Source organism: Accipiter gentilis, chromosome Z (genome assembly GCF_929443795.1).
Source record: "Accipiter gentilis chromosome Z, bAccGen1.1, whole genome shotgun sequence".
Classification (NCBI taxonomy): Eukaryota; Metazoa; Chordata; class Aves; order Accipitriformes; family Accipitridae; genus Astur; species Astur gentilis.
This window is the reverse complement of record NC_064919.1, coordinates 40,925,336-40,939,626: the sequence shown is the minus strand read 5'-3', so window position 1 is coordinate 40,939,626 and position 14,291 is coordinate 40,925,336. Positions and strand designations below refer to the sequence as shown.

Genomic DNA, 14,291 nt, shown 5'->3' with positions numbered 1-14,291 from the left:
GATTTTTATTATATTGAGTTTAACAAAAATAATAACATACGTTCGACTTCTGAAGTAAATTTTTATTTTAATATTGTAGTTCTACACAACTTTTTGCAAAAAATGTTCTCACTTTTTTTCTATTCCCATAGCTGTATTTCAGGTAGAAAAACAGTCCCAAACAATTACATTAAAATACCCTTATTACCATTTCCTTGCTTCTTCTGTGCATTTCACCATTTTTTGAATTTGTTATTCCACAGGTGTTCTCACACAGGAAATAGATACGGATGAAACCTTTTGTTATGCTTTGTTACTCTTGAATAAATTTTGACAACAAAGCTGGCATTCGGTTTCTGGAAATAACTGTATGAATATTCCTAACTCCTCATTAATGTTCATGAAAGCACATTGCTCTATAAATATTTAAAATATTTCTAAAGTTTTTATCCTATTTACTTACTCTACTTAGGAGTAATTTACTTTTTTCCTTCCTTCCTTCCTTCCTTCCTTCCTTCCTTCCTTCCTTCCTTCCTTCCTTTTCTTTCTTTCTTTTCTTTCTTTCTTTTTTTCTTTCTTTCTTTCTGTCTGTCTTTCTTTCTTTCTTTCTCTTTCTTTTTCTCCCATACACACCTTTGCAATATTAGAATCACACCACACATACACAAACCCAAAACAAAGCAAAACAAAACCAGCATAAATTTCACTTTAGACGTTAATAAAATACTACCATTTCAAATTTTGCCTTCACTGAAGCTGGTGTAAACTTGATAATTTCTTAAAACTTGTAGTGCACCTACAATACCATATGCAACTTTCATATGTGCCCATATATATTTTCTTTAAGGTGTTTAAAACAGGTGTTTAAAAAAAACATTTTCTATAGAAAAAATGAAATGGTATTAAAAAAATATTTGTAATTAAAGGACTGAGAGATTGATGGCAATGTTCACAGTAAAAGCAGTAATTACTTCAGTGGTTAAGGAAAAATAAAATCTATGATTTCTTCCTCAGAAACTGAATGGTACAGGAATTTCACTGACTATAGAGCAGTATGCATCATCTGATCTTTTATGCATAAGTCACTGTAGCCACCACTTATTTTATTTAGTTTAAATATAACAGATTTACATTGTCACTTTTGCCTTTTTCCTGACACACCTATTGAAGTCAGGTAAGTCACAAAACTAAGCCATGATGTTAGCTGGATCAACTTAGATTTGCTGTTAATTTATAAAACCTCAATGATTACCATCAGATTGGATCTTTTTCATTCTAGCTTCATTTTCTTATTGCTTGTACTAAAGTAAAATATCAGCCTTAATGAATTTTATTTGCATACTAATGAAATGGAGGGAGTAATATCTTTCTAATTATCTTTTGGTGACTAACAAACCTAACTGCTATTAAGTTTTTTAATTTGTCTGCTTTTTTATTTTAATTGTTAGCATTAGATTATGCAAGTTAAACTGTTTCTTAAAAAAAAAAAAAAAAAAAAATTCTGAAAATAAACCTTCTTACTGTATGAGAAATGTTATTTTTTTCTTTAACTGTTTCCTTGATGTTTTCTTTAGCTACTGATAGGTAGAATTCTTTTATCCATTTTGACCTACTTAGTGCAAGTTCTCCAAAAGTGATTCAACAACAGCGTTTTATTAAAAAAAAAAAACAAAACAAACCACAAGCAACTTTACAGTACCATATTGAATAAGCTATCCTTTATTTGGTAGCTGTTAATACATTCAAGTTTCCAGGCCACTTCTCAAATTCTGGCAATGTAAGCTGACAGCATAATTAAAATACATGGGTTTCTTACTACTTCAGGGAAAGAGAAAGCTGTAAGGCAGATTTTTTGGCTACTTAACAACTTCTATATTCAATTTTCTTCTGACATATTCTAATCAAGTAATTGTGTGTGAATATGGGGCAGGGCAATCACAGCCAAATCCCTATCCAGCTCATTTAGCTGCCCAAATATCAAGGCTCTTCCATGGATACGTGTACTCTTGTAGAGCAACTCTTTTCTGAAGTTTTCGCCCATAAAGTTGCAAAAGTTAATTAATTCAAAAGAAGGCCTGCATTCATGGGTATAGTGGTTCACAGTCACATTAATAAACCTTTTCCAGTGGGATTGGAATGGTGAATGAGAGGACTTTGTGTATGTACAACCAGCATGAAATACTGATCCCATGTAGACAAAACAAGACGACCCTGACCTTAACAATAACACAACCTTCTCTCTGCTTGGCAGAGGGCTTTTCCACAGATCCTGGTTGGGAGATAATGTGTCAAGAAACCTACATTTGCAGAGGGAGCAAACTGTCTATAGTGCCAAACTTCAGTTGACTGCTCATCATGAAAAATATTGGCAGTGGGCAGAGGCACATCCCTGATGGCCCAGATTAGATATTGGTACTTATGGTTCCTCTCACTAGTCCTAGTAGGCATGCTCTGCATGGTGGCCATTTTTTTCCTTCTTTTGGGATGCCTCATTCCTCCCTATAAAGAAGCATGTGTTACCTATCAACTTTGGGGGCGAGGTGGGGGGGAAGGACTCTCCTTTGGATGACCTGCCTACTTTTAAGACATACAAATCCTTAAATGCTTCTGTCCCCACCTGGCTTTTTCAAGTCTTTGCAGATCTGAGAGCTTAACCAGGGTGTTCTTTGTTTTTTCTCATTTGTTTTTGGGGGGTTTGGTTTCTTTCTCCCTTTTGTTTCTTTTAGCCTCATATGGAAATATAAATTTAAAAAAAATATGTCCCCAAACATTTTTCCGTGTCACCTATTCATGGTGGTGGAACCAGCATAGAAAAACAGCCTAGGTTTTCAACAAGCTTTTCATGATCTGGAATTTTACAACACAGTTCAGTGATAAATGATACAGCTATATGGACAGTAAGAACTCCTTCCTCTGTTCCTCTATACAAAAGCTTCATTATTTCTTTTTGCTAGAGAATATGCTAAAGGAGAATCACTAATTCAGCTCAATGCCCAGATTAATTTCAGAGTCACAACTTTGTAGAATACAGTTCCTATTCTATAAGTATGACCTCCATTCTTCCTTCTAAACACTTTGTAAGTAACGATGCTAAAGTGCTTATTTCAATAGGTAAATTGATTACCTTAGCTCTGCATAATTGCTTTGCCATGATTGCTTACTATATCACCAATCTTCATGTCATTTACACATTTCATCTTAAACGATTTGTGTTTACTTGTATATAATCAAGAAAAATATTGAACAGAGTTGGCCTTAGAATTTTCTCTGAACTTCTGTGGAAACACCTTTATACGGTAATGATAAATGCTTTTTGAGATCAACCAGCTAGATCTTAATCCATTTAATTTGGACTGTATTGATATTGTGTTATTATTTAAAATTAGGAAGTCATACAACATTAGTCCAAAAGTCAAATTCCACATATATTAAATACCTGCATTTGTGTCTACTAATCTCAAATAATTAAATAATGGTTTTATCTATTTTTCAATTAAAAATATTTGACTGCTATTAGCGTTTAGGTTTTTTACTTAATTCTTGTTACTTGACTCTTCTATCTACTTTTCAATTGTTACAAGCAGACCTGATGTCAGAGTAACTACTTAGCAGTTAGCAGGAGTATTCATTGGCTGTGCTTGAGTACTGAGTATTTGCAAAGCTTCAGGAAACAGATGCACTAATAATAATTAAAAGTCTGAGGAACATTTAACAAGTTATTCCTAGATGTTATCACTTTCCTTAGCTGCTAATGGACTGAAAAAACTTTTTTGTCATGCTGTAATTCAACATTACCCTTTTCCTTTCCAAACAGTGCTGAAATACTATTGCAGTTAGCTGTTTTACTAATCTGTCTCTGCTGACACCATATGTTTTTATGTCTTCATTTAAACTCCACACTGTACTTTTTTTTTTTTTAAACTACAGCATTCTCTCCTCAATCCCTTTAACTTTTCCTATCAATTTGCTACATTTAGTAAACAAAAAGCTATATGGTTAAAGAACTATTCTCCCCTTCAGTGCAACTTCCCACATTCCTGATAAATTTCCTGCTAATTTCTACCTTTTCTTTGTCAATTGGAACAGTGTAGGTTTATATGTACATTTGTTTTATTTCTTTACTGATGAATTACAACAATTTGACTCCTAAGTAATCTGTGTAAAAACATTGTGCTTTTTGTTGTCTAAATTGTGTTCAATTTTCCCTAATATTGGCATTTTAAGAACCAAGTATATTATCAGACTGGGACCATAATCTGCTTGTCTAAATTGAATGTTAGAAGGCCACAATCACTCCTAAACACTAACTTTGGCCGAATAAATTATTTGGTTTTATTCAAAGTACAGAATTACCTACATTAAAGGCAAACTTATTTACAATTATCAGACAATTTATTTTGAAACTTTAATGATGTGGTCATTGCTTCCATGGGTTCACTGAAACACAGCAACCCACGTCATATTCTCCTAATAACAGATCTTTTTTGCAGTCTATATAGTTTAACAATCATTTATTGTGTGACTAAATCCATTTGTTTATAACCATGTATGTATAATGACTTGCTTTGTTCCACCCAAATAAAACTTTCATGTATATAAACCTACAAATATAGTCAGGTTTTCCCTTAAAAATTCACAGAAAAGAGTTAAATACAGATTCAGTACAAAAAAGATATTCCTTGTTCCATAGTGAGTACTGAGTCTCTACTCTCAATGTAAAAAAAGAAATATAAGGCTAATTTATTTCAGGTTAATTTGATGAAGACTGGAGAAATTTTTCATCTCACCTCATCTACACAATTCTATAGAATTATGTCTGAATGAAACAAAAGATACCTAACCAAACAGTCTTGTCATAAGTTACTAAACCAACAAAATATTTGAACATGACAAATGAATAAGACATTCAAATCTGTACCCTGTTGAGTACTGTGCACCTTAGGTACACAGAATGAGAAGGCAGAGAGCTAGCAATCTCCTGATTTGGCAACTTGCTTCTTTGTGTCTGCATGCAATGGAAAGATACCAGATGTAAAGCTATAAGCATTTCTAATGTATGCACACACTACAAGGAAACATGAAGGAAATAATAACTCTAAAAAATGTATGCTAACATGGTAAATACAACTTTATAGCACATGAAAAGAGCCAAATGGAAAAAGTTTTTAACATTTTTGGGAAGGCCAATATACTCTTTGACAAGAACTCATGTGTTAGTTAAGATTCTAAGGGAGCATATTACTTCAAATTAAGGCAAGTCCTTACACACTATAAAATTTTCTTTAATATCACAATTTCATTCAAAACAGAAGTTCATGCTTATCAAATTTGTACACTAGGATAATAGACTGGAGTATTCCTTCTTTACTGTAGAGTTTCTATCTATAAGTACATTCCAAATGTTCCAGTAAATCATGGATATCCAAGACTGGAAATGCTTTTGGCAGTACTAAATATTCTTAAGATTTAATTTACATATTTATCAATTATATGCATTGATATAAAATATAATAATTAAGTATATGAGGGGAACTTGATGTATTTGAATGGCTCTAAATAACAAGCACAGTTCTTATTGTCTGTATTAATGTTGAATTTTTAAGATTAGATTGTGACCTAAGACACAATATTTCAGTGAGGTCTCCCAGGACTGCACCTTTGAATCAGTTTCTTTGTTGTTTCCTATTGGGTAACAATTAAACAGAAGTCAGTGGCCATAGAAGTTCCTTCTTCCATTGGCTAATATAGCACCTCCATCCTCTGCATGCTCATGTTTTCAGACAGCTTACCAATGGGTGGGAAGCTGACCTTCATAACTTCTTTGAACTTAGACTACACTGTGGATCATGATTGGTTTACAAACACTAGACAAAGATGATTTGAAACAGTAATGTATGCTTTTAGACATCCAAACTGATTTCATTTAAACCCAGACTTTAGCTCTTTTTAAAACCATAATTTCAAAACAGAGTATTATTTTTAGTTATGTCAACAAGAGGGATTTTGTTTAACTAATAACACCATATTGCCACATTTTAATAAAATCTTTCCTAAAGTTATTTATTCCTCCTTAGCATTAGAACTGCAATGTTAAGACCAAGAACCTTGCTGGTATGCTGGGGAAAAAAAAAAAAAAAAAAAGAATTATTGTCTTTATTATGTTATTGACAGGCATGACTGATTTCCTGGATACTTGCCTGATGAGGCTGATGACTGAGTTTTTTTGGTATTTCAAAGTTAATTTTTATCTTTTTAATGTTAAATGTACTTACATGTATTTTTTAACATGCCCTTTGAACATAATTACCCATTACAAATAGGCCACAAACACAGAGAAGGTCTAATGTGATATGTCTTGACAGTTTAAATTCTTTTTTTTTGGACAGATTTTATATAATCTAGCAGATACTGTTAAAAAGTATCAGAATAGAAGTCCTTCCCACAGAAAGTATAATAAGACTGTTCCCAATGTCAACTGGGAACAGAAAACATGTTTACAGTGATTAAAATTAATTCATCATTTCTCATTCTTGCTGTATCCTTGACATGAAATATAAGATTTGAGTTGCCACTAAACTTCAGTTAAAATGGGTAATTTCCAGATCTTCTGACATATACCAAGTGTTTAAACCTTCTAGTTACGTTAGAAAAGACAAAAATAACAATGCTATCAAAGTTTAATTGCATTTAACAAAAGAAAGTGTCTCATAATTGACAAAAAAGGCTGAAAATGTATGTTTAATTACTATATCAAATAAAATTAGAAATGATACAGAGCTTTCAGAAGATTTATGAGGAGGTGTAACATAAATGATAACCTAACAGGCAAGTTTCCTACATTTTAGTAAAAATTTGGACCATGTGCCAGTTGTATAGTTTGCCTCAGTGTCAGTGAATAAGCATAAGAAAACACTAGGTTCAGTGAAGAAAAAAAAAAACCAATAATTAAGACTTTAAATTGCCAGAAAAAAGAGAAAACGGTTTCTCAAAACTATTTCGTGAATATCTGGTCCTGCCTTTCCAAATGTAATCTGCATTTACCCTTATTTCCTTAGAGAACGACATACAATGACATTCATAAGTTTGCACTTCTTCTATTTGTCCTCTAAGAGAAAAGAGATTATTTATGTTATTATTGTCTTGTTAAGAAACAAAATTAATTTAAATTTTGTTTTAAGAGTAGGCGTAAACGTATGTTCAAAGCTGTCTACATTTTATGCTGGAAAATCACATGAAGATTTTGAGTTCAGTCAGGATGAATCCTTTACACTAAAATTAGTAAAATGTTCAAAAATGTCTGAAAGTATAATTTACCATGGAAAAACTTACTGTACATGGCAAAGTGAATTCTTTGACACTGTTTTACTTTCCCATTCTCCTTAAAACAACAAATGTAACTCTTTCCAGTCCCAATAACGCAGAATTTGCTCACTATGTATCATTTTGATGTTGTGTACAGGTACAAAAATGCTTAAAAAAAACTTGTAAAAAAACCCAAACACATCAATCAACCAATAAAATGCACTTACCCTCTCTTCGATTAAGTCTTGCAAATCCAGGGCTGTGACTGCTAGACAGCTCTGATGAACTGCTGAATGATGACTGAGGCAAAGCAGACACCAGCTGATCATCACAATTATCTGCCAGTGAAAAATATCACATTCAGGTTAATACAATGAACACCACTTACTGGAACTGTAACAAAACAGAACACTAGAAGAATATCTGAATCAACCCTGTACCTGAAAGCAGCATATGTCTAAATATTTTCTCTTGCTGTATTATATGTAAAAGTACCAGTACAGAGGCAGCACTATTTTTACCCAATATTTAATGAGACTACCAGGGTATAATTTATTAGGTTCTTCAACTGGCTGTACTTGCCCACTTCTATCCTAACTTCTGAGATCATAATGATAAACGGATCACAGCTCACTCACTATCATTTACATGAATAGCAACTGACACCTTCTAGTCCTGGTTGTAACATGAACTTACTACCTCAGTGCATGCTCTTTATTTTCTTTAGACCTGATCCAGCACAGGTCTGTGCAATTACATTTAACGTGCAATCACGTTAAATACAGCTAGATCTTAAAAAAAAACCCTGAACCAAATGAAATAAAAAATAATCTCATCCCTTTTAAGCACTTTAAGAATGACAAAATGAAAAATCTTTTGCTTTGCCAATGGTGTCCATGTTTGATTAAGACACAGCACAAAATCATTATCACACAGTTATTAGTATGCAAGTCTTAACATCATACAGAATGAAACCTGAATGTTTCAGAAAAAGACTTAACTGCAGTTCACAATCAATGGTGCATAAGAAAGCAAATGCTAATCAATACCTTGGATGTTAAATGCCTCTCCAGCTCAATTACTATACAGGGCATGTGTTCATTCTCCATTTAAATTTGAAAAATATAAATTGAGAATCAATACCTGTTCTAGTTTTGGCTGAAAGAAGACTGACTTTAAAACACTAGAAGAAGTGTAAGCAAGTCTTTCCCTAGCTATACTATGCTGGCATCCGTTGTTTAGAAAATGTGAAGAAATTATGTAAACTATTAGTCTTTATGAAATGGTTCTTTTTTAGGAAAAACACACTTGGATTCAACTGATAAGTGACAAGTCACAGGTGAGTCCTTCTTCTTATAACTCTTATGTTTGCCTACCAGATTTCCACTGTCAAAATCATGAATATTAATTAATACAAAATCTTTTCCTGACTCAGTGCTAATTAGGTGTTTCTCCTGAATAATTATGGATATTTCTAATTAGCAGCAAGATTTTTATATGAATGTCTCAAGGGAATTTTTTAATCACCTTAAAAAAATTTATTTTTTTTTTTAAAGTCGGTTCTTTTTTTAAGCAAAGCTCTTCCTAAACAGAAGGCCTCATAATGACCATGACTACTACAGTTAGAAGTTCTCTCGAATCCTATAAATAATATCCAGTCACTACAAACAAGAGGATATGTTAATTGCTTTTGATGAGTTCACATATATCATACTTCTACTAAATTCAGAACACCTCACTTATGTGAAAGTAACAAATAAAATTAATATTTATTTTCATAATTTTTTTTTTCCTGCTCTAGCCTTCTGTGATACAAACTGCAGAATTTTATCACTACTCTTTATTGTCTAACCGAAAGCTCATTTTTCACTTCATGATCCACAGATTAGTTTCATAATGGTGAAAGAGACTGTGTTACTTGGGACAAATTGTCCAACTGGTAAGCACAAAAGGAAAAAAAAAAAAAAAAAAAGAAGGGAAACAAGATTTCATCTTATGAGCAAATGTATTGCACTGGTAAGTCTTAAAAAAGGATCTCTTTCATGAAAGCTTTCTTTACAACACAGAAAAGAAAAAGAACTTATTAGTCATAAACTACATTAGAAAGAGAAGAATTTGATGCTGCTGTGTTTTGCACAGAGAGCTACTAACACTGCTGATGTAAGGGAGCACTTCAAGTGTCATTAAATCTTTTTCTACTGTCAAAGGCTTCTTCCCCCAAATCTATGTACATGATCTAGAATCATAGAATCGCAGAAGAGTTTTAGTTGGAAGGGGCATTTGAAGATCATCTAGTCCATCCCCACTGCAATGAGCAGGGACATCTTCACCTAGATCAGGTTGCTCAGAGCCCCATCCAACCTGACCTTGAATGTTTCCAGGGATGGGACATCTACCACCTCTCTGGGCTACCTGTTCCAGTGTTTCACCACCCTCACTGTAAAAAATTTCTTCCTTGTATCTAGTTCTAATCTGCCCTCTTTTAGCTTAAAACCATTACCCCTTGCCCTATCGCAACAGGCCCTACTAAAATGTCTGTCCCCATCTTTCTTATAAGCCCCCCTTAAGTAGTGAAAGGCTGCAGTAAGGTCCCCCAGAGCTTTCTCTTCTCTAGGCTGAACAACCCCAAGTCTCTCAGCCTTTCTTCATAGGAGAGGTAATAACTCTGGGAGTTTCTACATTTATTAATGTTCATTTTACCCATGCAGGTGAAGCTGCAATGCTTAGGAAGAATCAGCTTTGCTGCCATTAATACATTCAGATTTGAATAAATGAGTATCTGTGATCAAAAACTTCATGAAAATGCAGAAGGCTCTTAAAAATAAGAGATGTCATGTTGTATCAACTACTACTCGCTAAAAATTCAGAAAAAGGTGCCACAAAAACTACCCTTCAACAGTTATTGGTTAAATCTACGATTCAGTCATGTGGGCTTCAAAGCATTCTTTTTCCTATTACTTTGAAGATCAAATATCCTTGAGCCCATCTACTGTTTTCAACAGAAGATGTTTAATTTTCCCTAGGAATGAGCACATATCTCACTTTACTTAATAGAACCTTTCAGTATGTTAATTGTGGTAATTTAGTCTTCGGTCCATGTGCAAGCTTGTAATTACTTTCAAAAGATTCACTGAATTTAATGAGATTCATGTGATATAGATAAAAAGAGATGTGCCCCTCTCCTGTTGCTGAGAGGTATTGACCATTGCGCTGATGCCGATCATGGTGAACTCTTCATCACTGAGGATAAGAATAATGAGTAGAAGTCAAATTGATAGATTTACAGACAATTAGATCAGGTTAGTTTCAGGCCTTCTAGCTACACAATATGCAATGTCACTTAATATGAAACTGGTCTGTGGTTGCAGCTGCTGTTATACGCTTCCTCTTGCGCTTGTTTCCTGACCAGGGATAAGCTGTTTTTGTTCAGAGAGCCTTAAGCACTTCATCTTCTGTCTACTGCTGCCTGTTTGTAGCTAAGAGTTTAGAAGCAGCTAACTAGGAAAGTTGCACTGTTTTATGCGTGCCTCTATGAGCTCCTTGAAGCAGTTATTAGCCACTAGTGTTTTCAGTACATTTTGTGGAATGTTTCTAGTCATTTCCACATATTCCATTTGAACAGCATATCACAGCCACAAAAGCTCACAGTGCTTTGCTTTGCTGAGGTTTTCTAGACATTTTCAGCTGCTTACTACTTTGAAAAATGTTAACCCTTCAGGCTGAAATTTTATTGGTGATTGGCCCAGGCTGATTTGTTTGTTTGTTTAAACATGAGTTTTCATCAATAGATTTCACCTATTTCTTTAGGGGTGGGGTGGCGGCATGGAATTGCCCAAGGGATTGCCCAAGGGGAGATGATCGCCCAAGATAAGTAGAGAAACGTCTTTAGGCTTTGTTATAGTTTCTCTGTGAATGTAAAGAATGATTTATCAAGAAAATAATCTTCATGGCAGGGCTGATTCTTTTCTTGAATTTGAAACAAAGTCTTCCAGTTTTCTGATAAAATTATTAGCCTTTGCAGACAGTGGTTCACACAAATTCAGTACAGAATTCTGACACTTAGCAGTCAGTTGCTCCTAATATACTATTCACGCCAGGCACCTGATGTTTACCTTAACAAAAAACATGCAATGCTACGTTTCTTTCCTTTCAAGAAGACATCCCCATTTCACAATTGCAGTTTTTTCGTGACAATGAAGGATCAAGAACAGGAAGTGAGTACAAAAAGCCAAATGTCCTTCGTGCTTATTTACCACCTTGTTGTTGTCCACGGTCATGGAAGTCTTTTTATGACTGAACATAGAGAACTTAAAAGCCAGACCAGAAGATAAAGGCTGTAGTTAGATAGATCAGAATTTAATGATCAAGGACAGGAAGAGATATAAACTTCTGTTTTCCAAACAGAGGCATTTACAAAGATTCACAGCTTGCAATAAACCTATAATAGCTCGTATGGTTCTTGTAGCTGGGAATTATGATTTCTTTAGGGTTTTATTTATTTATTTTTAATTTTTATTTTTATCTGACTTCATGAACTACTTTTTTTCCATAGTTTAAGAAAAAGGAGCATGAAAATCACAGGGTAATCTAATTCATTTTTACAAAGTGAAATAAAGGACTTTCTTGTTCTTAGTACCCAGAAATCACGCAAGAGTGAAAAGCTCTTGTCTTAATTGACTTTAAAGACATATTGATAATAACTGAGTTAACTCACCCCTTATTGTCTTTGCCTTTTCTAGAAACCTTCAGTCTGTGATCCAATGCAAGTGAAATCCTGTCAGTAAAACTTAACTCCTAATTCCTAGTGCCCTTTGAAACCCAAAAAGTCCTTATATTAAGTTCCATGATTATTGGATTAAGACTGTATTTTTTTATAGCTTTCAATTACATTTTATGTGTGTGATTTCAGTGGTGAGACTGTATGATTCAATAAAACATTAGAGTAAGACAAATTAGAACTGTGGGGTGATGGGAGAAATGGATCATTTTCTGTTAGACTCTTCTTATTCCCTTTGAAGACATATAGCAAAATTTATTAATTAACCAAATATGCTGCAGCAACACTTTAAGATCAGCTTGTTCAAGTTCTACCCTACAGCAAATCAAGAAAGTAGAAGGGCATACTTTCTACTAGATAGGCAAATATCTTGTCTATTTTGACATAAAGGCATATTTCTTATCAAACAAGAGTCAAAACTGGCAAGATTAAGTAGAACACTTTCTAGAACATCAGCAGAATCTGAAATTTGTGGGATCTTAAGGGCCCTTGCTTAGTTGTATAAACTCAAAATAATATTTTTTAATATTTCTACTATTAAAAGGTCTTCCATTCTGGTTTTTATTGCCATTGAGTTTTGGTGGGGATCTTGGCAACACAGGTTGAAAAAGTTTTTAATGTTAAAAGTTACTAAAATATTACATGGTAATAAGAATGATCTTATAAATAAAAAAATAATTCAGTAAGTATAACGGGTTCATTCGGTGAAAAGCAGTAAAAGACTAATGCAGTCTGTAATGTAAGCTGAGAGTTTCTTAAGCATGTGTAGTGGTAACATGGCAAGATTTACAGAGGGAAAAACAGGATTTATATATGGTTTTATATATTGGACATAAATGAAGATATTTATATATTTTTAATATACATTTATAAATATATATCTATTTTCTGAGACACAAATTTATATATTTTAAGGGAACTAAAAAAAATTACTTACAATTTAGAATTAAAGTATTTCATAACGATTAAGAACAGATAATTTTTATTATCAGCATTCATTTAATTTTGTACCAGCTTGAAACATCCTTTCTCATGAAATATGTCTTACACATTCTCATTAGATTATTAAATTTATCTAACAATTTATTTCAAAAAGTTGGAATATTTCTTTTTTTCTTTTTTTTTTTATTTTTCAGTTGGGATAACATAAACAGAGTTTAGTAAATTTTTTCTTGAGCTCAATAAAAGCATCTTGTCATGGCTTAACCCCGCTAGCAACTAAGCACCATGCAGCCTTTCACTCACTTCCCCCCCCTGCCCAGTGGGATGGGGGACAGAATTGGAAAAAAAAGTAGAAATCGTGGGTTTTGATAAGAACATTTTATCACGACAGAAAAGAAGAAACTAATAATGATAATAATAACAATAATAAAATTACAATAATAGAATGATTGGAATATACAAGTGATTCACAATGCAATTGCTCACTACCTGCCAACTGACGCCCAAGTTAATCCCCAAGCGGCAATCCCCCACCCCCACTCCCCCCAGTTTATATACTATGCATGACATCCCATGGTATGGAATACCCCTTTGGCCACTTTGGGTAAGCTGTCCTGGCTGTGTCCCCTTCCAAATTCTTGTGCCCCTCCAGCCTTCTTGCTGGCTGGGCATGAGAAGCTGAAAAATCCTTGACTTAGTATAAACACAACTTAGCAACAACAAAAACCATCAGTGTAATAGCAATATTATTCTCATACTAAATCCAAGACATAACACTATACCCGCTACTAGAAAGAAGATTAACTCCATCCCCAAAGAAACCAGGACATATCTTTATCAAAAGTCAGAGTATTTCAAATGCCTTATTACCAGAAGAATGTAGAAATAATTTTTCTTTCTCCTAAACTAGCAGAATCAGACAGAATTCACACAGAATGGGGAAGAGATTGTTTGTTTGTTTGTTCAATGATAGTTTTCACTTTGATTTTATTAAATCAAGCTTTGCTCAAAGGTAGAGGTTTTCCATTGGATTACTTTTCACCCAAGAAACAAACTTGCCATACTTAAAGTTAGAAAAGAAAATAACACTTCCATTTATTAAAGGCAAAATTTATACCAAAGTGTTTCAGAGAGAAATAAGGAATAAAATTTAGTGCCTAAAAAAATTAATAATTTTTTTAAAAATTTACAAATTCAATCCAGGACTCTGGCAATGAAATTAAGGGACGGAAAAGTCATATTCAAGTAAATTCCATCACTTGTCACCAAGATAGCCATCTTTATAATCACA

At 33.5% G+C, this 14,291-nt stretch overlaps 1 protein-coding gene across 2 annotated transcripts in view; it reads right to left on the bottom strand.

Annotated features, from left to right (window-relative positions):
- The window catches only part of CNTNAP4 (contactin associated protein family member 4), a 252,122-nt gene that overhangs the window by 199,152 nt on the left and 38,679 nt on the right, over positions 1 to 14,291 (bottom strand). For both annotated transcript variants that reach the window (XM_049795559.1, XM_049795560.1), the window contains exon 2: positions 7,509 to 7,619. In XM_049795559.1, coding sequence (XP_049651516.1) covers positions 7,509 to 7,619 — 111 coding nt within the window. The remainder of the gene's footprint in view (positions 1 to 7,508; positions 7,620 to 14,291) is intronic.